The 27,063-nt window shown below is 41.4% G+C and overlaps 1 protein-coding gene across 6 annotated transcripts in view; it reads right to left on the bottom strand.

Moving 5' to 3' along the window:
- The window catches only part of MPP7 (MAGUK p55 scaffold protein 7), a 293,878-nt gene that overhangs the window by 172,254 nt on the left and 94,561 nt on the right, over positions 1–27,063 (bottom strand). For all 6 annotated transcript variants that reach the window (XM_086714674.1, XM_086714672.1, XM_086714677.1 and 3 more), the window contains exon 3: positions 6,304–6,422. In XM_086714674.1, the coding sequence (XP_086570800.1) occupies positions 6,304–6,422 (119 nt within the window). The remainder of the gene's footprint in view (positions 1–6,303; positions 6,423–27,063) is intronic.

The following is a 27,063-nucleotide window of genomic DNA, read 5'->3' as shown; positions in this document are numbered from 1 at the left end:
GTATATGCACATTCTTTTTAAAAAATGTTTAACATTTATTTATTTTTGAGAGAGACATAGCATGAGCAGGGGAAAGGCAGAGAGAGAGAGATGGAGACGCAGAATCCGAAGCAGGCTCCAGGTTCACAGAGCCCGACGCGGGGCTTGAACTCATGAACCGTGAGATCGTGACCTGAACCGAGGTTGGATGCTTAACGGGCTGAGCCACCTAGGTGCCCCCGTATATGTATATTCTTAGCAGGATTATTCATGATAGGCAATAGGTGGAAACAAGCCAAATGTCCAACACTGTATAAAAGGATATACAAATATCCTTTTATACCATGGAGTATAAAAGTATAGTCATACCATGGAGGACTATTGGGCCATAAAAAGGTATGAAGTATTGTACATGTTATCATGTGGATTAAGCTAAGTAACAGAAGCCAATCACAAACAAATCCACATGTTCTATACTCCACTTACATGAATTATCCAGAATGGGTAAATATAGAGACAGAAAGTAGATTAGTGGTTGCTTAGGGCTGGGGTGGAGAAGGGTAGGAGGACACAGGGATTAGGGAATGTCAGTTACCTGAGATAGGGGGTTTTGGGAGGTGATGAAAATATTCTAAAACTGATTGCGGTGATGGCTGAACAATTTTGTGAATACCCTTAAAACCATTGTGCATATAGTTTAAATGGGTAAATTGTATGATATACTGTAAACTAGATCTCAAAAAAGCTGTTATAAAAAGTGTTACCATCTAAATATTAATGACTCCCAAACAGTTGCCAGATTTCACAAATATAAATACAGCATGGTTCATACTTCGACTAAAAAAAAAAAAAAATACTGTTCATTTGGAGTTCAAATTAAGATGGAGGCCTCGGATTTCATGTGGCAACCCTACTCCCAAATCTATTATCTCCAACCTAGAACATCATTATCCTCAATTCAAGATCTAGAGGTCCAACTATACGGTAGCCAGTTCTCTTTGGTTATCCCCCAAATATCAAATGAACATATAACTAAAATCACCTTTCTTCTGAGGAGAGATTAAAAATACGTTAAGAATTGGTAACTTAGGGCTTGTACAGATCTCCTGGAGCCCTCTCCTAACCCCTGATGGCCTGGCATAAACAAGCTGGTGGTTGGATTAGGGGTGTGGGGGTGTCCGGGGGCAGAGGTCAGCAGTTGTTTACCAAGGAAGGGGAAGAAGTTTCCGTATGTTAACAAAGGGCAGGCTTGCTGGTGAGGACAGGCTGAATATCAGCCTCCCTTTCTCCACACTAAAATCACCTCCCCTCTCTCACATCCCTTCCCATCTTCATAGCACACTAATTTACTTCTTAAAGAAAAAAAAAAATGATAGCTTCATTCCCCTGATTTAAATCTCTCTGTGCACTGGGTCCTACTGCGTTGGGATAAAGTCAAAGTCATTCAAGAATGGGTCTTGGCTTACCTTCCTCGCCACACTGTATTGCTCCCCACACCTTTCCTTACTCCATGTACCAGCCCAGAGAACCTGTCAGTCTCCATCCTAAAGGCACAAGGCTCCATCTTGCCTGCAGGTGTTTGTGTAGATTATTCCTTCTGCCTAACCCTGCCAACCCCCCATAAATTCTTACTTGAGCAATGCCTAGTCAACATTCAAGTTTCACCTTAAAATATCAAATGCTCCATGAGCCTCTGGATCCAGTGTTGAGTTAGGCACCAAAAAAAGCTCTACACATAAAATGGGATGCCTGGGTGCCTCAGTTGGTTAAGCATCTGACTCTTGATTTTGGCTCAGGTCAAGATCTCACAGTTCCCTGAGTTCGAGCCCCACATCGGGCTCTTTGCTGACAGCGCAGAGCCTGCTTGGGGTTCTATCTCCCTGTCTTTCATCCCCTCCCCTGCTTGCTCACTCTCTCTCACGTGACTTAACCACAGAACACTGTAACTGCCCATCCCCTCGTCTATAACCCCTCTGGGAGACTGGAGACTGCAAGCTAGGGACTGTCCAACAGAAAATGGTAGCCCTATTGGCCCATACAGAGTGTGGCAAGAGTAAGAACTCAACAAAGACAGGATGATGAAAACATCAAAAGTTAAAATTATGTAACTAAATGTTGTAAGGGTGTGGTTGAGTGTTATACCATTACTCTTTAAGACCGAAATCACAGAAATACAGTAATTAAGCCACATTAAAAAACTTTCTTGGGGCGCCTCGGTGGATCGATCGGTTGAGCATCTGACTTGATTTCAGCTCAGGTCATGATGTCATGGTTGTGAGATGGAATCCCGTGTTAGACTCTGCACTGACAGTGTGGAGACTGATTAAAATTCTCTCTCCCTCTCTCCCTCTGCCCCCTCCCTTGCTCTCGCGGTCACTCAAAAAACAAAAACAAAAAACTTTCTTAAAAATAATCAACCTGTGTTTTGTTGAAACAATTTGGAATCCCAAAAAAAGCTGCTACCTTTTTTTCTCCTGCTCATACACGTATATGCAACTATTTAAAAGGGTAACGAAAACATCCGCAACTATTTAACAAAAACTGTGATATTCTTTTCCTGGAAACCGAACACAATTGTGAAATGCAAACAAAAATTTCTTGAGGAAACAGAAGTAACAACCTGGTTTAAAATAAACATTTAAGCAAGTCTTTATGCCGTATCTTGTTCTAAACTAAACTTAGGGACGCTTGGGTGGCTCAGTTGGTTGAGCACCGGACTCTGGATTTCAGCTCAGGTCATGAGCCCAGGGTTGTGGGATCGACCCCAGTGTTGGGCTCCAAGCTGAGTGTGGAGCCTGTTGGAGCGTCTGTCTCTCTTTCCCCTCTCCCCCTCCCACTGCTTGTGTCTTTCTAAAATAAAATAAACTTAAACCAGATTACAAAAACACATACATCACAAACAAGTAAAATAAAATGTAAAGAAATCTCAACAGAAAAAAACCACAGTGGTAGAAGATAAATTTAGAAATGAGATAGGGACACAAACTATATGCTGCACGGTTCTATTTGTACATGATGGGTCAAAAATGTGTCTCTCAGCGTGCAGGGGTGGCTCAGTCAGTTATGCGTCTGACTCTTGATTTCGGCTTGGGTCATGATCTCACGGTCGTGAGACTGAGCCCCACGCCGGACTCCGTGCTGATCGTGGAGCCTACTTGGGATTCTCTCGTACCCTCTGCCTCTCCTCGGCTCTCTCTCTCTCAAAACCGTGGCTCTCTGCTTACTGGTGGTCTACCACATTCACTATGTCATGTGAACACTGCTATCCTTGTCGTAGAGCCACGGCTTCTCTAGGATATTTCCCACATCTTCTATCAGGACCGCCTTTCTTCAGACACTTCTAAAACCTCATGCTCACAGTCCTGATTATCCACCGCCTCAATTTAGGAGTTTTTCTTTTTAAAAAATAGCTGCGGCTAACACTCTCTAGGATCATAACACTTCCTTTCCGGTGACAAGCTCGTAACTACAGTATCCCTGCCAGAGCACCGCTTGTGACCCCAGCTAAGGTGGCATGCCATACCTGTCACAGGCTGTTAACGCCAAACTGCCTCTTCTTAAGCATATTTCATGTTAGACCAGAAAGCTACGCGTATTTAAAACCGTGCGATGTTATAACAACCATTTTTTTTTTTTTTTTGTAAGCATAAAATAGGATGACCGCTATGAAAACTCTGTGCTGGAATAAAATCCAGTTTTGCCTGTACCTAGCTTTCAATCACATCCCGGCAGCTACAACTTCAGGCAAAAGAGCCTAACATCAAAGCACATTTTGATTCACTCTGAATCACATCTTGTCCGATTCCTTTTGCTCTACCAAGATTTATGGACAGAAGCTGGAGGCTTCTATCCTCCAATAGAGGCACTTGGAATACAGTTAAGCGGACTGTTCCAGTGTTTAAAGTGTGATCCCATGAGTCTGCCTCCTGGAGGCATTTTAGACTTTACATACTTGAAAATGAAGAGAATGGGTCAGTCAAAGGACACACTCGAGGTGTGCATGTGACAGAAGCTGGGAAGGGGGGTAACCAGTTAGAAACAGAGAATGGACTGGGGGGGGTGGGGACACTGTAAACCTCACTTTAAAAATACATTTTATAGTAATTACTGAAAGACATTTGCAATAGTACACATGTTACTGTGCTATTTAAATACTGGCCACGTCAACCTAGAATTAAATTCCATTCGCTGTTTTTAATAAAATCAGACATCAATAACTGTATGCTCCCTAACCACTTGTTATTCGCATTTACTTTGAAAAACCATCTATGCCTGAAACTCAAAAGCTAGTGTAACTAAGATTTTTTTTAAGTTTATTTATTTATTTTGAGAGAGAGAGAGAAAGCAGGGGAGGGGCAAAGAAAGAGGGGGGGAGACACAGAGAATCCCAAGCAGGCTCCACACTGTCAGCACAGAGTCTGATGTGGGGCTCAAACCCACAAACCATGAGATCATGACCTAAGTTGACATCAAGAGTTGGATGTTTAACCGACTGAGCCACCCAGGCGCCCCAATAACTAAGATTTTTTTTTAAAACATTAGTGTTCTTTTTTTTTTTTTTTTAAATTTTTTAACGTTTATTTATTTTTGAGACAGAGAGAGACAGAGCATGAACGGGGGAGGGTCAGAGAGAGGGAGACACAGAATCGGAAACAGGTTCCAGGCTCTGAGCCATCAGCCCAGAGCCCGACGTGGGGCTCGAACTCACGGACCGCGAGATCGTGACCTGGCTGAAGTCGGCCGCTTAACCTACTGAGCCACCCAGGCGCCCCAGTGTTCTTTTAATAGAAATCATACCCATCTCTGTCATTACTTTTTGGTCCTTTACATACTATGATATTAATTTTTTTAATACTTAATGCCTGCTTATACTTGCCAAACCGATGTAACTATTCAGAGAACTAAGCGCTTCACTCTTTTATCTGAAACTCGCAAACGGTCTTGTCAACAGATACCACAATTTCCATTTTAGATAGGTAAGGAAACTGAGATAGCAGCCACATCACAAATGCATGCATTGTTTTGGGCAGGTTTATTTAATGATTAAGGGGGTGATGAAGTCATTTGAAATCCGTCTTATTCCACGTAGATCAAATCAATTTGAACAAATCCATAGGTATCTAACTTCCAAACATTCCACACAGGAATATTTTCATGATTGCCTCTGGAAATTATAAACGTCATTCAATTATAATCTCAAGAGCACTTCTGACACACCCCAACAGAGCAACTGAACTCCCCCAAATTTTTCAGAACACAAAGATACCTTGGCGATTATATGAAGACTAAATGAACAAAGCACGCTAGTCTTTACATGTATTGCTAAGAAGATGCCACTTCTCAACATTTTCATTTCTTGAGAATTGCCACCTCTTGAGGCACGCGAATTTCAGCAGATTAGACAAAATGTATTAAGAATTATTCTATCCTGTGAAGCAACAGCACTTCAGAAGTGGTTCATTTTCAAACACTATGCATCAGTAAAAGCCTTCTATCACGACCAGCAACCATAACAAATTTAGCTGAATTCAGTGTCAGTCCAGCTGGAGCTAAGGCATCAGAGGGGTCCATCTCCTACAGACTCAAGCAGGACTCACAATTTTTTTTCAGCTTGAGTTAAATGAAAGAAAATGCAATTCATATTTCCAGAAGCAAAAGTGGCATATTTTCCAGTAAGCTTCTTGTTCTCATTTTACTATTTTAAGAGCTCTGATCACTCCCAGGGTTGCTGTGTGGCAAGATCTCATTTCTGGTGGCTGATCAATTTCCATGGCCTGATGCTTCACCAAAACCGTCTCCAGAAACTGTTTTTACTCGCATTTAGCATCAGGATATTTATACACAAAATACCATTTCAATGGCGTTGCACCAAAAAAGAAACAGCTTGCTCGAATTTCAGTTGACTTTGTTAAAGGAAATTATTTTAAATTAATGTGGCTACTGAACCACTGCCATCCTTAACCTCAGAAAATATATTCCTTCTAATTTTTGCTGTGAACACTTATTTATTCGAGTTAAACTCCAGCTCATGACTGTCGACCATAAAGAGTCTAAACCTTCCTGCTACTATTTCATATTCTTTTTCTAAACAGGGCAAGCACATGTTTGCTGCATTAGTATGCACAGCTAGATCACCACCATTAAGTGAAATCATCTATATATTTTTGGTGGGATCTTTAACAACTTCCACGCCCGTCAGGGAAATGGAACAAGGCTGTTTTGTTTTCAGACAGCAACAATTTGATCTCTGGTTTACTAGATGGCGCTCAACATATTTTTCCATATGTTTTTCCGCAAAGAGAATCTGACATCAGCATGGTTTACCTTTACCAGTGAATGCAGGCTTTTTTCACCAAACATGTCCCAGAGGAAGGTCAGGTCTTCCTGGCTATCCACATGTGGCTGCAGCTGGGCTGGCAAGGCAGCCAACAGCTCATACAGACCTATAAAACGAAAATAAAACACAAAGCGTAATCTTAGAGTGATCTCATTAATTTCGCTTTAAGGTGTGTGTAAATGACAGCTGGAACATGTCGTTTTTACTGGATCTGTATTCTGGGCCATCAAGCAAAACACTTCTCCAAAGAAGCCAACGAATCTTTTGGATTTTTAAATTCCACGCAAGTGTGTATCAACAGGCAAGTTTTTACCTTTGAATTGTCAACATTCTACAGCCATCCAAGTTTACATAACCCGGGACAGAAAATGTCTACAAACGTTCAAGAAAAAAAAAAAAAAAAAAAGAAGAAGAAGAAGAAAACGCATACATTCCTTTCCTTAATCGTTATTACATTTCCCTCAATGTTAGCCAAAGAGTGAAATGAGTCATGAATAGGAAAAACTTCCTTAGAAGAGCAGAAAATTGATAGAGTGGTCCATTAAAAAGGTTTTGTGGTTTCCAAATAGTTCCTAATAACATATAGCTTCAAAAACATTTGCATTATCTAACTTCCAAAATCAAGTTCTAAAAAGTGAGACGGATTAAACCACACTTGGTGTTACTTTGATGTCGTTGCCCGTTTAAAACGACGACGACAAGCTACACAGAACTCAGTTGAAATCTGACTCTAATCTGAGCGTATGGGATACCCCCTGAAAGAGTTAAGGTCAAAGACGGAGGTCACTGGAGGCACTGCTCACTAGAAGCTTCCTTGGGGTAGACAGTAGCACAGTGTTCCACAGTAGCGTACTGCATAAACCATCCATCTCCTTCAGGGGCCGTCAGACGCCTGTCCAAGAAATGTTGCGACAGTGCCTGCCCAGGACTCTTCAGGGAGGTGACCTGGCAGAAGTCAGTATCAACTCATAGCACATGCTTCACTTTCCAGTGGGATTACATGAGGTAAAAAGGACAAACTTCCTTTTATTTCTGTCTGCTGTCTACAAAAACACCAAGACCTCCTGGGATCTACAACACACGGGACTGTTGTTATTCCTGCTCTGAATAAGTGCTGTTGTTCATCAGAGGGACAGCTTTACAAGATATTTAACTAGCAAAGAATCGTAAACTATGGACTGCTGATTAGTATACCTATTATCTTCCAAGAGCATTATAGTATTCTGATAATCAATGATAATTCACAACCAAATGTATGAGTTTTCACTTGGAATGTCAGATCTGTAACTTGAGAGATTAAACTCAAACATTCCTGGAGCTGTATGTGGCCAAAAAGATCTAGGATATCCCAGGAAAAAAAACAAAAACAAAAAACAAAAAAAACAAACTTACCCCAAGTACATTCTTAAGTATTCTTGATGGTTTATGTTTATTCCCTTAAAAACCTGGCATCTCGCCTGAACTAGCTCCTATTCATAATTTAGGAGAAACATTTTTAAGGTGTCTCAACCTAATTCAGTATATAATATAGGTCTCACTTTACACAGATACATACATACCCACAAAATAATGACAACTGCCAAGATCAGTGGTTAAAGTCAGAGGTTCGAATTTAAAATTATGTAAAGAGAAGGTAGAATTTCACTATTTTATTATTGATTTCAGAGGCAGTAAAACTAGTTCCTCACTCCTTGGTAATACGGTTAGTTTAACTAATGGTACTAATTGAAATGGAATATAATTTATGAGGTACAGTTGTTGGGGGAGGTTAAATGAGGTAATATATTAGAACAGTCTCTGGCACATGGTAAATACTCAACCTGTTCCATATGTAACTCAGTGAGCTTCGGCCATTGTTGTTATTGATTATTACTATTACTTGTCATTACTATTATGGAAAAAGCAAAACTCTGGGTCAAACAGACCTAGATTCAAACCCCAGGTCTATACTTCATTATTTCACATAACTTACCTAAGCCGTGTTTCCCTCACATGTTGAAAAAGAGACAGTCATCTATCTGCACATGTAATAAACAAAAAAAACACACACACAAACATGCACACGTACACAAATAAGTGCATGTGATACAGGTGAAGTCTGAAGGTTAATGGATTCTATCAGTGACAACTTGCCCACTGTGATTACTATAGTTATTATGCAAGAGGTTACCACTGGAGGAAGCAAGGTCAAGGGTACGTAGGATCTGTATTATTTCTTACAACACGTGCATACACAATTACCTCAAAATGAAGTTGAAACAAAAGAAGATATTATCATAAATACAACTGTTATAAGAGTTGAAGGGAACCGTGCACATGGCAGCACTGAGCCCTGTGGCTGGCGCAGAATAGGCATTTGATTTAAATACACACACACGCACGCACCATTGCAATGGTTCAAAGTCAAAACAACAGAAAATGTAGGTATACGTTTCCCTGGACACAATGCCAGACTCAGAAATAAAACCACCCCAGTCTTTTACATATGGAAAGTGTTAGCTTTACCCAGTACTGCTTACCTTTTTGTGGGAATAAACCATATTATGTTTAAATTAAAATAATTTCTCTGTTAGCAGTAGCTCATAAACCTGAGTTTTCTGGGTTTTCCTAGCTTCATGCAATCCTAATTTATACGCCACCTAGTTGGGTCTCTAGAGATGACAGCAGTCACTACTCCTCAGCTCCCACAACTGGTAGCCATGGACCGAAGCCAAGAGAGACAAGACAGTGCCCGCCAGAAATGAAAGAGGGTGAGAAGAGCTAGGAAGGTGGGGCAAGTGGCCTCAACGCAGGTAACACGGACAATCATTTCCTCTCATATGCATCACAGGGGTCCCAGAAACCACTGCCGTCCATGGCGAAAACCAGGTCTGTGCTCTCACGCGTGCTTTTTTATATTTTAGCTCCTCGAGTTCCAATACTGAAGAACACTATGAAATTCAAATGTTTTTGGTCCTTGAGATTCAGAGAGCAAGTAATGAGAGTTCAAATAACAAGAGATACCTTGAACAACGTTACCTAAATGTACATGGTCCCTGGTTTTGACCCTGGCAGGGACTACCTCCCGTGTAGTCATTCCAGCCCACGAGGGCTTCATTCCAGGCCACCTTTATGGTACCTATGAACCAAGCACTGTTCGTGGCTCTAAAGGTCTAAGATAAATCAGACACGATCCCCGTCCTCGGGACTGTACAGTGGAAAGGACAGGCACACACAGATCCGTTATGAAGTACAGAGAGGGGTTAGACTGCATGGTGAGGCAAGGAGCAAGGAGACATCAGGGAAGGCTTCAGCAAAGACCACCACCCGAGTTACATCTTTAAGGTCCATGTTCCTAAGAATCAGTATTTATGAATTCTCACATTCGGAGCAACTATATTGGTTCCTGAGGACAGGTAGGTCCAGACTATGCCACCACCTCTACCCCAGAGATCTTACAGCTTCGATAACAAACAATACCTGTTATCTACTCCCCAACAAAAGGCAACCCTAAATATAATGATCTCCTCTATTTGTCCAAGATTCAAAACGTATTTTCTTCTAAGTAAAATAAACAGATGTTCAGGCTGCTGATACAATCTTCAAACACCGAATTACTTGTCAGGGATGTTGATAAGATGCCCATGCCCTGCTTAAAATATTTAAATTATAATTTGATTAGGAACACACATTTTGAATTACGTATTAAGTACAAATATGGTAATTTAGATATTTGGGTCTTGCCCCACTTGCATATTTCATCCAACCATTTTGTTTAACTCCTTCACAATGACTTCCTCATCATCAGTGCCACTTGTAGAGTTGAAGAAGATCATTTTCGCTTCCAGTTACTTGAGACACAACACTTTTTTGAACATGTGGGAGATGTCATCACTAAGGATCCGGGTAAAGCTGTTGCTTTTCCACCTGTCCTGTAGCTTTAGGTTTTTGATCTCCACAACAAAACCACTAACCTATTCTCTAAGTATCTTTAACATTTGCAGGTGTGAGGTTTTTAACCCCTCTCCAAGAAATAATAACGAAGCCTAGTTTAAACTACCTTGTCTCAGGGCGCCTGGGTGACTCTGTCGGTTAAGCATCCGACTTCAGCTCACGTCATGGTCTCACAACTCGTCAGTTCGAGCCCTGTGTCGGGCTCTGTGCTGAAAGCTCATAGCCTGCAGCCTGCTTTGGATTCTGTTTCCTTTGCTCCCTGCCCCTCCCCCGCTCACACTCTGTCTCCCTCTCTCTCAAAAAAAAAAAAAAAAAAAAAAAATTAAACCTTGAAACTATCCTGTCTCTTTAAAACAAGAACAACAATTCTGTCAAGTGATGTCTCAATGACTCCAAAAAAAAATGGGAATTTAGGTTACATGAGAATAATTGTGGCTTCTCCAATCAACACATTTTTTGTGTAAGTCAGTAAAAGAAACTTTGTCAGGGCTTGAATGTGAGGCAGCTCTCTCTTTTCTGAGAGAGAATTTTAATAGTGAGGGGAAAAACCCTACCTTATATTTGGGTATATATGGTACAAGACAATGTCAAAGATGCATGTGAATAAACTATCTCACAAAAATATTCCAGCAGGGGGGAAAAAAAGCAGTATTTTTGTATTAGGGTATTTTATATACTGAGACAAAAGGCAACAACGGAAAAACTAAAATATGACAAGGGTCATGTGATTAATATGTACAATAATCACAGTGATTTAAAGGAGAGAACGATCGATAAAGGTCACAGAAGGCTATGCTAGAGCTGGCAGGATGTGAGCTACGGTCTGAAGGAAGAAAATTGGGCCCGGAAGGGTGCGTTGCCAGGGTGGATAATACCCAAGCTGAAAGTCAGCAATAACCATGCAGAGGGGTAGATTTTTAAATGCACCAAAATTCTGAAGAAAACACTAGCAAGTACTCAAACTCACATTTCTGCCCTGTACGTTTGCCTCAGTCATGGTCCAATCTGGAGACGAGAGCCGTGCGGTCATTTCAACGGGGAGAGTCTAATATAAATATAACAGAGGATGACGTATAAAGTGGTAAAGCAAAATCTCAAGAATACCTGGGGATGAAGGAGAAGACCCAGGAGGAAACACCACTGAAAGAGGAGCGCTTTCCCCAAGACGAGGATTCAGAGCTGGCCGGAGGTGGTGGGACTATCACCCACCCGGTGGCTGGGTCTCCCTGGGTCCGGGCTCGTCCACTGTCACTGGACCAGCAGCAAACTCCCCTGCAGGTGTGCAGGTGCACAGAAAACCATGGCTGGGACCGTCAAGCAGGAAATGCTTCGCCACAGTACAGGTGGGTGGAGCCTGGGTGACAGGAAACCACAGCCAGGACCGGAAAGCCGAAATAATCCCTGCAGGTGGGCAGACAACTGGGGAAAGGACTGGCAAACAGACAATGCCCCCTTGGGGCTAGCTGGTCAAGACCTGTAAGGTGACCTCTGGGTGCCCGAGTGACCCACCAGGAACTCCTCTGAAGGGGTGTCGCTGAGACTCAAGAGGAAGCCGTCCACCAGGGTGCCACCAGAACCAAAGGGGGTAAGCACCATTGGATGCTGCCCACGTGGGCTGCTGCCAGTCCCATGGGAGGAACAGGAAGACATGAAAAACACCAGAGCAAGGAAGAGACACCTCTTCCTCCTGCAGTGTGCCACTCGTGCCCTCCCCTGATGCCAGCCGCAAGGAAGGATACTTAAAGGGCCCGACTTAACTTTCACAGGGCAGGCACCGAAGTATGGATTTAGGGCTGAGAGGCAATACGACGATACCTTGCCCAGTCTTCCACGTGTAGATGCAAGTGCATGCGTGCACGCATCAAGGGTGGGGCAGTTCTCCTCTTTGCAGAAAGAAGAATGCTGTCTTTCTGCTTTTATTCTTCTGTGACTTTCTGTTGTTTGGCAGTGGGGATACATGAAAAAAATTTTTTTGACGCTTATTTTTTGAGAGAGACAGAGCATGAGTGGGGGAATGGGCAGAGAGAGAGGGAGTCACGGATTCTGAAGCAGGCTCCAGGCTCCGAGCTGTCAGCACAGAACCCGACACGGAGCTTGAACTCACGGACCACAAGATCATGACCTGAGCCGAAGTCGGACGCTCAACCGCCTGAGCCACCCAGGTGCCCCTCCTTTCATTCTTCTGTGACTTTCTGTTGTTTGGCGGTGGGAACACATGAAAAGTATTTAATCAGTGGTTAGTAAAGGTAAAGATTTTACAAATAAGGATTTTCAAAGGGAAACAGTATTGCCTATTTTAGATTTTAGCAGTAGGCTAAGCCTCGACCCAACAGCTCAGTTAGAGGATGTCAATTCAGTCAAAGTTCTAAGTTCAAAGGTGACAAATGAAGAACACTCATGCGTATCCAGAGAGCAGTCTCTCAACTTCAATGTCCTCAAAAAGGCCTAGTGTTTATAAAAGAGGGCAGAGGGCAGAGACAGAGTGCCATTTTCCAACAATTAAAACAACAACAACAACAACAAAACTAAATCTGGGAAAACAATACAAAGCACAAAGAGAGCAAGATCTTAGGAGCTAAGGAAGGCGTTTATGGCAAGAGGAGCTAACTGCAGAGAGAGGCAAAGATATTTTCAGATTTTTAGTTTGGTCACTGAAGCCTACTCCCCCCTTCCCCAATGCTAGATGGCAGATGCTGGCTGTCTGAAATCGTGAAAAATAATATACTAACGGGAATGTTCTGAATATAGACTAAACTGCCACTCTGCAAGCCAAGTTCATTAAGCCACTGCATACAAAGACCATGATCTTGATTTAACTTTACTAACTCACTTGAAGTTAGATGTGCTACAGCTGGCTTCTCTGTAGCTTTACTACGCTGAAGGATGAACATAGATCATCTTCCTTAAAGATAAAAACCGAAAAGCTTACTCCCCCTCACCAACACCGTCTGGTCAGAGTATGTTCTCGAGGCTTTTTGAGCCCTGAGCAACATGAGTGACAGAGGGGCAGTGGTAGCATTTTACGTACAGACTGCAATACTTCGATGCTTTAGCAACTTCAGGTTGTCTTGCGATTTTTTTTTTTTACATATAGAAGTAGTGTTGTAAAGCTCAAGTCCTAATTCTCTAATAATCTTATTATCTTGCTCAAGTCCTAATTCTCTAATAATCTTATTATCTTCATAGTAAAATATACATCACATAACAGGCAGGCGATTGGATCAAGGTCTGGGAACATAGACAGCACCGACCTAAACAGTAAGGAAATGTAACCACCTTGAGTAAACAATTCATCCAAAGTTATGATATATTAATCAGAAGAGGAGCATCTGGCTGGCTCCATCGGGTGAGCATTTGACTTTGGATTTCAGCCCAGGTCATGATCCCAGGATCGTGGGATCGAGCCCTGCATAGCGTCTACACTAAGCATGGAGTCTGCTTGGGATTCTCTCTCCCTCTCTCTGCCCCTCTTCCCTACTCGCGCGCTCTAAATAAAAAATACGCGCGCACGCGCACACACACACACACACACACACTAATCAAAAGATAATTATGAGGAGTCCTCATCTGGGATTAAGATTTCATTACTTCATAAGATTACCCAAATCAGTGGATTTGAATAGTCATTTTAACCATAAAGAAAGGTTCCCGCCATCATAGTCAAAGCCTCTACAGTTTCACCTTGCCTAAACAAACTAGTTATTAAAAATTATGCCTATTTCTATTTTCTCTCCCCTCCTTAATCTATCCTTCCCATCACCAACGAATAAAGCTTCCTAAAATAACAGTAATAATTACTACCAGATGCAATTCCTAGTAGTGATCATACCTAATACTTACAAAGCTAAGGTGGGCACGTGGTTTGCACGTTACCTCACCTAATGCTCTTCATAAGTAGGTTCTGTTACTACCTTCATTTTACAGGAGGAAATGCATTTAGCCTAGAAAGGGGCATTTTCAGGACTTAGCCTCAACTCTGCCTATGTCTCGATAATGAGCCCAATACTTAAATCTCCTACTCAAAAACCTTCAAGAGCTATCTGTAAAAGTTAAGGGCCTGACACCCCAATTACAGAGGGATCAAATATATCAAATAAAAACTAGAGGAAGATTTCATAGAACATTTTTGTCATGTTGGAGTTAAATGCTTTTCTTAGCACACAAAGAACTTAAAAACCAAAAATGACAACGCCAGACTTTATAATAAACAAAATTTTCACCCACCAAAAAAAAAAGAGAGAGGTCTGCAGAGAAACTGCTAAAAATTATTTGCACCAAGAAGGTGATTGAGTAAGGCAGAACAAGGACTGAGGATCAACCATTGTATTTGGCAACATGCAGCTTATGAATTCTGGCATCATGAAGAATGAAGAAGCCTGGATGAAGGGGACTAAAAACAGAGACATGCTGCAAATGACAACTGTAAATATAGATCAGCCTTACAACCTCTTACCAAACAGAACTGGTACTTGTAAGGGAATGGGGAGTGAAGATGTTTTTAACATGGAAAAGAAAAAAGCCCGGCATATTTGTGTGGTAATGGCACCGATCCACGACAAAGAAATTTTACAATGTAAGAGACGGCAGGATCTGCCACAGCAGATGGGCAGGATGGGGGTCTGGTGTACAAGCGGAGGGATGGCATTAGATACAAGTACGGCTGGTTCACCTACAGTCCCAAGGAGGAAGGCAGAATACTCTGGAAATGTGGTACAGGGAACATGTGGCAATTCCCTTATGATCGCTGCCGTATTCAGTAAAGCATGAAACATGGTCACCTGCTGAGAGTGAGGATAGGGAAGAAAGTGCTTGCTTCTGAAAAAAAAAGGCTAAAGAGACATCTGGGAGAATGGGAAAATGAATAAAGCAGGGAAGTCATAAATTGGTACACATTATTGACAATATGAAAATTTAAAGCTTGCATTCCCTTTGATCCAGTGATTCACTCATTTATTCACTCACTCATTATACTTTTAGATAGCCCAGAGGGCCATCCTCAGGACCAGTCTCCAGGGGCTCTCAGCGTCTAATCTACACAGAAAAACCAGAACAGGAAACAATTACTCTCATTTTTGCTGTATACATTTCTGCACTGCTTGAGTTTTTACAAAATTGATATTACTTTTATCATTTTAAAATTTTCGCTTCTGGGTAATGATCTGGTAGAACCCTCTCTCCAGCCATAGGGCTCACAATTTCCCCCGAAATTCCGTTCCAGCCACAGAGGACTGCTACTTGCTATCCCCAGGAAGCAGAACTGCATCCACGCAATCCTACACCAGTTCACTCAATAATTAACTTCCTGGTGACAGCTACTGCTGCCTTATTCCCCTCCTTCAGGACCCCGGAGATGATCTGAAAGACAGAACAAGCATGGTAACATACTTAGCTCAAAGTTTCATGAAAGGTTTAACATAACATACTTGACGATATTTCGAGGAGCGTGTGTAGGAAGCGGGCAAAGTCTGGAGACCCTGTGCGTTTCAAAATGCCACCTGCTCCTTTCTGACCTCAGTCTACAAATACCAGGCGCTCACTGCGTGCCAGGCACTGGTAAGGACAGGGGCTACAAAGGTGACGGGAAGGAAAAGAGCAAGCAAATTCGTCCCCTGGGTGTAGTGTAGGAAACTACAGGGAAAATAAAGGTAAAAATGTAACTGGGAAAGGCGCTTTAATGAGGGAGTGATGGTGGCTCCGTGAAAGTGTAACCGAGGGATGTGAATGACCTCAGGGGAAGCTTCCCCAGTGGAGACAAGTGGGCTGCATTGAGGGAAGCACAGACATTAATGAGGACAGAAGAAAAATCTCGTAGAAAAGAACCACGCTTACAAAGGCCCTGTGGTAGGATGCTGAGACTCTGGAGCCAAATGACATCACTACTAATGCCAACCGCGCAACTGGTAATTAACAGCTCTGTGCAGCCATGTCTTAATCTGCAACATAGACACAGCAGCGCTAACCTTACAGCGTTGTAATGAGGATTGAATGGCTTTTTCATAAAGCTTAGAATGACACCTCACTTAGCTATACAATCTATGTGAGCATTTTTAAAATAAAAATAAATTCCAAGGGCGCCTGGGTGGCTCAGTCAGTTGAGCGTCCAACTTCGGCTCAGGTCATGATCTCACAGTTCATGGATTGGAGCCCTGCATTGAGCTCTGTGCTGACAGCTCAGAGCCTGGAGCCTGCTTTGGAGTCTGTGTCTCCTTCCTCTCTCTGCCCCTCCGCCCATTCTCTCTCTCCCTCTTTTAAAAATAAGTAAAACAAAAAAAAATTTTAATAAAATAAAATAAATTCCAAATTAAATGCTAAAACACAGGAATATGCCCAAGCATTAAAGAGACAGATTACAAAATTTAAGTTTATCCTGCCGGAATACATTAAGGGGAGAAAGGCTTTCCACAATTGGCAAAAAAAAAAAAAAAAAAAAAAACAAAAACAAAAACAAAAAACAGTCAAAGAGCCCCATGTTTTGGGTAAAGAGTGAACTAGAAAGAAAGGAAAAGTGATCACACGTCCTAGACCTGAGTCAGTCTAGAACATTTCCATAGTAAAGGAACATAACAAAATGCTCTCTGTTCTCAAGCAGCTTAAGTTCAAGGTATCCCATATCATCTGATGTTCAAGATAAACCTATTTGACAAACACTTGTAAAAAAAACCTCAGTCGCTGTAATTATGATGATATCAATATTACATATTCATTGACAGACTTCTGACAATATTGCCTTATGTAACCTTTGTGCAAGTGCACCGTCCTATTTCAAAATCCTGAGTGAGGCTCCCGGGAAGAAATCATTTGTCATGAACACGAAACATGCTGAAATACTCGTGCACTAATCTTGCAAAATGCTTCAAGTGGCAACAGAAAAATAATATTAATCCCTTCACTGAGATGATTGCACAGGCTTCTCACTCCCCTCCAGGCTGCCAGCATTGGACGTAATAAAGAAACACAGTGGGGGCGATCAGTTATACCATGCTGGCATTGCCTTATGGAAACAGAGTTACTCAGAGCTGACAACAAACCTCCACTCAGATGATTTAATCATTCTGGATCTCTGGCCCCCCAACTTTTGAAGTGACATTATAAGATGGTTCATCAGCTACAAGATCAATTTGTCCTTGTAAGTACTGTCATCCCCTCGTCGTTTTGGCAGAGCTAAACCTTGGGGAACTCTGGCTACATCCAGAGATGGTGGCAAACCAACCAGCGGCGTAATTCATCTCAAGAGGTTGATCGGTTGTTTTTTTAAAACAGATCTTGCTTTTAAACCTTTTAACATCCGGTCTCCCTGCAGTTTCTACAAGAGCTCTTGATACAATTAACATGTTCATGAGAAAAATGTCAAGAACTCTTGCTTGCTTTCTATTTACAATTTGAGGGATTGAAAATCCTTGACAAACTTTTATCTTCCATTTCAAAGTGATACAGTTATAGAGGAAGACAAAAGATTCTGAGATTTGAAAATTCACAAGGAGGTCCCCCACACAAAAATACGAATTCTCAGATGACAAACTGCATCAGTCAGAAACTTACACCAAAAAGTCACATTAAGGCTCACCATTTGGTACAGACCCACTTCACAAAATTCACCTTTATTATAAAAATTACTTTCTGAATCTTTAAGATGGATGGAAGACGGGAATAAGAAGTAATGGATAAAAAAGGAGCCAGGAAACCTATTTATTTCCTATACAGACAAGAATAAAGTCACAATGCTTTGCAAAAGAGGAAAATTAGCAGAGTTGTCACATTTGGCAAACGATAGAGAAGGATCTTCTCATCAAGAAAGCTACCAAGTACAGACACGCCATCTGGACTACATCAAAACCAATCCAAGGGCGAAGCAAAGAATAAAAAGCCTCCAGCTTAACCAAGTGTTTGTGGTTCAGAAAACCTGAGGAGAATTAGGCGGATAAAGGATGTGAACTATGATTTTACTGACTTATACTGAGGATTCACATCTGCTTATGGAGACTTGAAGCCTAAATGAAAATAACAATGCTTAATGGAGTTTAAAGTGACTGGAGGGCCTTCTCGAAGTGAGGAGCAGACAAATCATCCTTGCCACTTTGGACTATTCACTTCAGATCAGTGAGGAGACTCCCCCCCACCCCCGGTCTGCCTGCAGACAGGGCGATGGCTCACCTGAGACAATGATGGGTAACAAGGAAGAGATGCTGGGAAGGGAAGGGGGGGGGGAGGGGGGAGGGGTGTGGTTGGGGGCAGGGCAGAATATTTAGCAGTAGAGGAATGAATCTGCCAAATAAAAGGTCAACATGACACTAAGACGGTTCATACACTCGGAAGAGCATGTCCCCGTGCACTTGAATAACCAAACCATGCATGGAAGGAAGGTCCCCAACGTCACAGTTCCGTGTTTAGCTTGAGCTGATGAGAGAACATGAGGGGAGGCAAATGTGTACAGGATTGACTAAATTCTACTAAACTGAGGGAAAGAAGAATATCCCAGTTTAAGCAAACTACTGAATTATAAACATATATTAGGTATCCACAGAACACGAAGACACTAACTAGTAGGCACAAAAATGAAATGGTGAAATCAAAAAATCTGGCCCATCTCTTAGGCAATGAGATCTCCTGCCATATAGTCAAACCCAGCATCGGCAATACTACATCCAAACACAAGGAACTGGATAAGATACAGATACACATTATAGATAGATAGATAGATAGATAGATAGATAGATACAGATAGATAGCTACAGATACATATCAGGACACAGAAGACTCGAACTCAGAATAAAAATTTACTAAGTAGAGGTAAGGTTTTTGGTAAGAAAAATAAAAAGGCTGGAATCAAAAAAACAAACAAAAAAAACAAGAATAGAAAATTTATACCAACTTGTACTTCTTACTTTAAATACCCAGCATGATCCAGGGCTAATTAAAATCTCAACTCCTAACCTAGGAAACGTGTTAACCAAAACTAACAGAGAATGTCACACATTCCTTTCCTCCACCTCCACAGCACTTCTGTAGAAATTCATTTATGCCATAATCAAGGGAAAAGATACTAAGATACATATTGTAGCTGTTCTGAATATTCAAGGAAAAAGTTGGCAAAGTATGGATCACAGATCCATCTATAGGAACTATTAAGAAATCTTTGTTGAGGACAATTTATTTTCTATTGCTTTTCCACTGTATTTGGACAAATATAAATTATTGCTAGTAAACCAAAGACAATGAATTTAATACTAAAATGTGACGTTAATTCTCAAAGCAAGAACATCTCTAAATGGTGAAAGCATACAAAAATAGCGAAGTGTAAAGTGGAGAAATTTTTCCAGGTCCAGAAAACTGCTTCTGTAAAAATATAATATTCTGTACAAGACAGTAGTTCCTAAGAGAATAAATGGCTCAGAATTTGATGAAAGTGTTCCCGCAGTGAACAATTCACTCTTCTTGCAGATTCCAGATGCTCTGCATTCCTGACATCAGGATGGAAAAATTTACTGTTAGTCTAGAGAAATTTAATATCACCATTCTTGTCATATCCCTCATAGCTTCATTATTAGAACAAGTCTGGGGAAGCTATAAACCTATGTTAAATGATAAAAAAGATGTTCTCTGTGTTCAATCATATTAGACCGTATAAGTAACCCAAATATTTAGAAATCCTACAGAAAAAGACTTGAGAGAGAGAAAAACATGTATTTATTTGTTATTTTTCCTAGTTTTGATACCTGTATTCTGCACAGTATGGCCAGGCATAGGACCAAGACATTTAACTACAACCAAGGACTAATAAACACTAAAGGACATATATCGACGCCCAGAGCAACACTATAAAATTTTATTATATTAATAAAATGGGATACACCAAGCTTTAAATTTTCCACTTTGTCAAAGGTAAAGTAATCAGCACTATTCAGTGCCATTCATAACAGGCCTTGATTTTTCTCATTTAAAATAGGTTTTATTTCCAAGACTACCTATGCTAAAGTATAAAATACTCTAATACAACCCCGACAGAACCGTTCTCTTTCTTACACTCTCCCTCCACTACAAGTAACTTATTAAAACATTTGGCAAGCTCTGTTTTATATATGCAAACAATCAGAGTCATTATAATGTTGCAGTTTGTTAATAACATTTTATGCAATCACCTAGAAGTCTGTAAAGTCAGGGCAAGGTAGTAGCGGGCGAGGCCATACACCTGTACAGAGCTCCCGTTTTTAAAAGCTAGCACCAAGCTTTAAATAGATTCCAAATTGTAATTAGCTCTGTGTTAGCAGTCTGTGGCCTACGCAGCGTGTCCTCCCCTATCAGAGTGAGTATGACACACGGGTGACCGGTGTGAAGGGCACAGGTCCACTTATTCGTGCATTTTTTTTTTTCAACGTTTATTTATTTTTGGGACAGAGAGAGACAGAGCATGAACGGGGGAGGGGCAGAGAGAAAGGGAGACACAGAATCGGAAACAGGCTCCAGGCTCTGAGCCATCAGCCCAGAGCCTGACGCAGGGCTGGAACTCACGGACCGCGAGATCGTGACCTGGCTGAAGTCGGACGCTTAACCGACTGCGCCACCCAGGCGCCCCACGTGCATTTTTTTTATAGCATGCTCCCCTAAGTATCTTTTCTGATCTTCTCAACATCTTTTCTCTAGCATATTTTATTGTAAGAATACAGCATAGAATACATGTAACATACAAAACACATGCTAATCGACTGTTTACGTGACCAGTAAGGCTCCTGCTCAACAGCTGGCTATTAGTTTTTAGAAAGTCAAAAGTTACACATGTATTTTGAACTGTGTGGGGGAGGTGGAAGTGTTGGGGAGGGACTGATGCCTCACTCCACCCCCACCAGTGTTCAAGGGTCAACTGTACCTTGATTCTTAGACTCATCCAGGAGAGAAAGCCATGGCAAAATGAAAATTACTTCTAAAACTCTTATGAATTTAGAAGAATGAGTTACATTTACACTACATTTAACCAGTTATAGGGCCCCCTAGTCTGGAATAGTTAGTCGGCTATTACAGGTAAAGTACTGTATTTGTTTTATTGTAGTCAATAGCATGATAGGATTTATCTTCATTCATTCCAATATACTTAAAATTAAACTAACATGTAGTTAGGCCAAGCCAAATAAAGAGGTTATCTGCCTCCTGGCTTTCATGGCAGAGCAGCAACCTAAATCTTAACTCTCATCATCCTACATTCGGTGCATTAACGGTAAGTAATGGACAGCCCAATGGGTATGCGTACGTTAATTAGGAAGAAAGCAGCAAGAGAAATCATGTAAATAGAAGCCGGCCTACTAGTGGTAGAGAATGGCGCTGTAGAAAGACCAACAGGTATTTCTCACTGGACTACTTACTACAAGAGTCAACAGAGATAAGGAATGAGTTCTTAGCACCTAACTTGTGCCTCCACGTCGTGTAATGCCACGGATACATTAAAAAGCACCTAGCACGTGGATGCCCCCAGTAGCTACATAGTAGCTGCCATTATCATTTCCTTTCAAAGGCTTGTTAGGTGAATTAATAAGCAACTGAGTCAAAGAAAAGCTCCTGGGAGTGTTCAGAATTATTTCCCATGGCTTTCTTTTCAGGTATTCTCCTGAAAGAGCCTTCCTGATCTTCCCCCGAGGACCATCTGTTACGCAAAAATACAACAGCTGCCCTAAGAAACTTCATGTTATCAAAAATGTGTAAAAACTCTTATTTCGTGGGGAAAAGAGATGGTAGGTTCAAGAGTTCCTAAACTATGGTATGCCCATGCATGAATTTTAATAACAAAGGGAATAACCTAAGCAGTAAGTCTATTTTACTTGTAAGCAAAAAGTCATAAACTGGTGGTTCGCAACTGCTGACCACGAACCTAAGTGCTTCCCGGCCTTCAACCCACACGTCTTCTTTAAACAGCTTGAAATTTCCTTTCTAACAGAAATCATAACCATCAGTGTTATGACTGGCCAGCTAAGTCTGCTGAAACATAACGGAATATCTGGAAAGAGAGCTGGTATACATAAAGAATTGAGTAGAAGACAAAGGTACCATTGCAAATCATTAAAGTAGTGAGAGATGATTCTGCTAAGAGTGCTGAATCCCTGTATTACTATTCAGGAAAAAAAATGCCATCAAATCCATTAGGATCCGTACATAACGAAGCCAATCCCTAATCATCTTTTAACGTGCAAATTGCATTACAAAAATTCAGTCTAAGAGACATCTGCTATTATAAAAATCCTGACATAATATTTACAAGGGCAATTTATCCCACAATCCTCACTTCTCAAGAAGCAGCAAAGCAAAATATACAGACTTTAGGTACTCTGTCCTATACCTTAACACATGTTCACTTGAGCTTCCTGAACAGTACTGAAAAATTTAGAAGGTTCAGGGCTCCTGGGTCGCTCAGTCAGTTAAGCATCCGACTCTTGATTTTGGCTCAGGTCATGTTCCGTGGTTTGTGCGTTCGAGCCCTAAGTGGGGCTCTGCATTGACAGCACAGAGCATGCTTGAGATTCTCTCCCTCTCTCTCTGCCCCTCCCCAGCACATGCACACATGTTCTCTCTCTCTCTCTCAAAATAAACTTTAAAAAATTAGGAGGTTCAAATGCACTACATCAGAGAAGTTTAATGTTTAATGTGAGGTTTGGCTAATTACATATATATGTTTTAATTGTATCAATTTCGGGGCGCCTGGGTGGTGTAGTCGGTTAAGTGTCCGGCTTCAGCCAGGTCACGATCTTGCGGACCGTGGGTTCGAGCCCCGCGTCGGGCTCTGGGCTGATGGCTCGGAGCCTGGAGCCTGTTTCCGATTCTGTGTCTCCCTCTCTCTCTGCCCCTCCCCCATTCATGCTCTGTCTCTCTCTGTCCCAAAAATAAATAAAAACGTTGAAGAAAAAAAAAAATTAATTGTATAAATTTCAATGGCCGTATAGAAGAACTATTTCATTACATCTTAACGTCATGGAACCATCTTCTTAGTTTGATCTCCATCTTTACTGTAACCACTTACCACGTATCCCTCAACTTCTCTTCTTTTTTTTTTTTTTATTTTTTTTTTTTAATTTTTTTTTCAACGTTTTTTATTTATTTTTGGGACAGAGAGAGACAGAGCATGAACGGGGGAGGGGCAGAGAGAGAGGGAGACACAGAATCGGAAACAGGCTCCAGGCTCCGAGCCATCAGCCCAGAGCCTGACGCGGGGCTCGAACTCACGGACCGTGAGATCGTGACCTGGCTGAAGTCGGACGCTTAACCGACTGCGCCACCCAGGCGCCCCTCAACTTCTCTTCTAAAAGAGAAAAAAGTCATGTCTTCTGAGTGACAAATTCCAAAAGTAATATAAACCAATTAAATAAAGTTGATATTACCAAAGAGAAAAGTTTTTTTTTTTCAGTTAAGCTCAGAATATATTTCTATCAAAAACTGGGATGATTAAGTGTTCAGTGGAACCCAGATTTGAATCCAGACTGCCTTATACCAGAAGACAGGTTATTGACTTCTGTGGTGTCCTGCTTCTCTTACTGTACATCAAGAGTTTTTGTTCTGTTGCTTAATTAGCCGTCTCCATCCCAGTAAAAGCTTTTTCTCGGAAAAATCGTCATATGTACTCGTTCATTTTTGTGTTCTAGTTCCTGGAAGAGTGTATGGTATACAGTAAGCGCACAATAAGTATCAAGTGAATTGCACTGGTGACTAAGGAAAAGATAGGGACAGAGAGAACGAATAAAATGGTTATTCCTCCTCACCTTTTACTACTTTTGGTCAGGAGAGGGACGAGTATTTTGAGGAAGAAAGAAGGCATCTCATATGTAAAGGACAGAAATTGATCAAGAATTGACAGTATCTGAATTGTTATTAATGCTCACATTTCAAAAGTGACTGGAATAGGTGAAAGTTCATTTCCATGGAACTCAAAAGCTGTAATTCATTTTCCTAAGGAAAATTATTCCTTTAGGAGAAATTTCCAATTTTCTGCCACGTAAAAGAATTTTACGTCCAAATCCTACTCATCTCTTAATTCCCAGTTCAGGTGCCCTTCATTTCACCTACCCCCAAAAACTGGCACTCAATCTCTTCCGACTCTGAACTTCCATCTCACTTCACCTCCCCCTCTCGTAAGATACTGACCACAGGGGCGCCTGGGTGGCCCAGTCGGTTAAGCATCTGACTTCGGCTCTGGTCATGATCAAAAGGTTCATGAGTTCGAGCCCCACATCAGGCTCTGTGTGGAGGGCTCAGAGCCTGGAGCCTGCTTCAGATTCTGTTTCTCCCTCTCTCTGCCCCTTCCCCAGTTCTCTGTCTCTCAAAAATAAACATTAAAAACAAATTAAAAACAAAAAAAAAAAGATACCGACCATAGTCAGCCTTGTTGCTGAGACACTTGTACTCAGTTCTGTAGGCAGTGAGATGGATGCATATCCTCCATGCTGCCGGCACATGCGTGCTCAGTAAACGCTTGAATAAATAATGAACTAATTCATAAAGAAATAAGCCTTCCCATAAGAACCAAGTACTCGCCTAGCATGAAAAATTTCTTAATTCAAAAAACAGGATAGCTCTGGAAGTCATGGGAACACAGGGGAAAGGCCAGCCGTACACTCAGATGTGTAATGTGTTAATAGCCCATACATTCGTCTCCAAAAACTTTGATTCTAACATGCATTCTGTCAGATTTTAATTTAAAGCACATGCTTCTATCTTTCCATTTGTTTTGAGAATTTTGACATTTTTAGGGCTTTTTTTTTTTAAGTTTATTTATTTATTTTGAGAGAAAGAGAGAGAGCAAGCTGCGGAGAAGGCCGGGGCGGGGGGCGGGGGGAGGCAGGGGGGGCAGAGACAGAATCCCAAGCAGGCTCTGTGCTGTCAGTGCAGAGCCTGATATGGGACTCGAACCCACAAGCTGTGAGATCATGACCTGAGCCGAAATCAAGAGTCGGATGCTTCGCTGACTGAGCCACCAAGGTGCCCTGGCATTTTTAGGGCTTTTTTAAAAAGGTGCCTTTGCAGGGGACCTGGGTGGCTCGGTCAGTTGAGCATCCAACTTCGGCTCAGATCACAGTCTCAGTTCATGAGACATCAGGCCCGCTGCTGTCAGCCCACAGCCCGCTTTGGATCCTGTGTCCCCCTCTCTCTCTGCCCCTCCCCCATTTGTTTTCTCTCTCAAAAATAAACATTTAAAATTAGCATCTATTTTTTTTAATATGAAATGTATTGTGAAATTGGTTTCCATACAACACCCATTGCTCATCCCAACAGGTGCCCTCCTCAATGCCCATCACCCACCCTCCCCTCCCTCCCACCCCCCATCAACCCTCAGTTTGTTCTCAGTTTTTAAGAGTCTCTTATGCTTTGGCTCTCTCCCTCTCTAATCTCTTTTTTTTTTTTTTTCTTCCCCTCCCCCATAGACTTCTGTTAAGTTTCTCAGGATCCTGAGAAAATTAGCCTCTATTCTTTAAAGAGACAGCTTCTCACTTATACTGAAGGACTCTCAGAAGGTGTAAGTCTAACATGATTCATTTGAATTCTCAAAGTCAAATTTGAATTTTGACCTGAATACACAGTTATAAATCCCAGTTTTAGACTAGGAATGCATGAGAACTGCATTTTCCTCTAGTGCTGGTTTTCACTTTTTGAAAATGCTTAAAGATAACACCTTACAAGATTTTTTGGGGGGGGGGGGGTCAGGGTCCTCTGAATCCTCTTTTTGACTTGACCTGGACCTTGGTCTCTGTCCAGTCTTCAGCCTGCCTACCCGTTTTTTGTGTGTGTTATTTTATTTTTGATAAAAGAATATTTCACATTGAACAATTCTGCAGCACAAGTATCTGAAAGCTAGCAAGACAATCCTTACTATATATGGGTCACTCGAACTGTCAAACCCTTAAACTGACTAAAACCCCAAGACTGTGTTAAGATTTTTTTCTAAAAAAAAAAAAAAAAAAAAAAGATGAATGGTCTTTTGGGACAATGAAGAATATTTAGAATACAAAACCTAGCAATTTGGCTAATTTTAGCGAGCACCATATACACACAAGCATAAACGGAAAATGGGGCTACAAAAATTGCCTCCAGATGTAACTACTCTTATTTCATAAGAAGACCACCAAGAGATAGTCCCTTTAATTTAAATGTCAATGTGGCACGATCTCCTGATCAAGAACCAGCAGGGAGAACAAGGAGGGAAATTTTCCAAATTGCTAAGTGGGCTCCAAGCCTCATGGGAACCAATGCAAGAGAACACATTAATTCTTAAGGTCCAGGCTGCTGAGCATTACAGGGTCCAGTAGTCTGTCATGGGCTACGTGACAGTTTCTACTGGCAACTTAGCACTATCAAAGGGGGAAAAAAAATTAAGATTTTGTTCACCTAGGTTCACACCTGCAACAGGATTATGACTTTTGCATGACTGTTTCCTAAGGCTGTGCCGGTGCTACAGAGGTTATGCTTGTCAGAGTTTTTCTAATCAGCTTTCATGGCATTTGCCTATCACCACTGTGCTTCGAAAATTTACACTACACAAGTATATCTAGTCATGTACTCCATTAACTGAAATAGACCAAAGATTTAAAACTAGCTCATAGAAGGCTAGCCATTGAAAACAGTAATACAAACAGAGAAGTTCTAATCTTCTGCATATTTATGATCTAAGTCCCAAAGGGTATAAGGTTACAAAGGAAAATAAACATGATATTCACCAATAATCTGACAGTGTAAATGCCAGCCCTCATTTAAACATTTCTTCCCATTTAACACGTGCCCACTACACTAATGTCATTGGTTTTCATCTTGGATGCCATCAAGATCACTGCAAAAATACAGGATTTGGG

This window comes from Puma concolor, chromosome B4 (assembly GCF_028749965.1).
Source record: "Puma concolor isolate L17-30 chromosome B4, mPumCon1.1.hap2, whole genome shotgun sequence".
Classification (NCBI taxonomy): Eukaryota; Metazoa; Chordata; class Mammalia; order Carnivora; family Felidae; genus Puma; species Puma concolor.
Note: the sequence above shows the minus strand (reverse complement) of the source record. Positions and strands in the feature narration are given on the sequence as shown.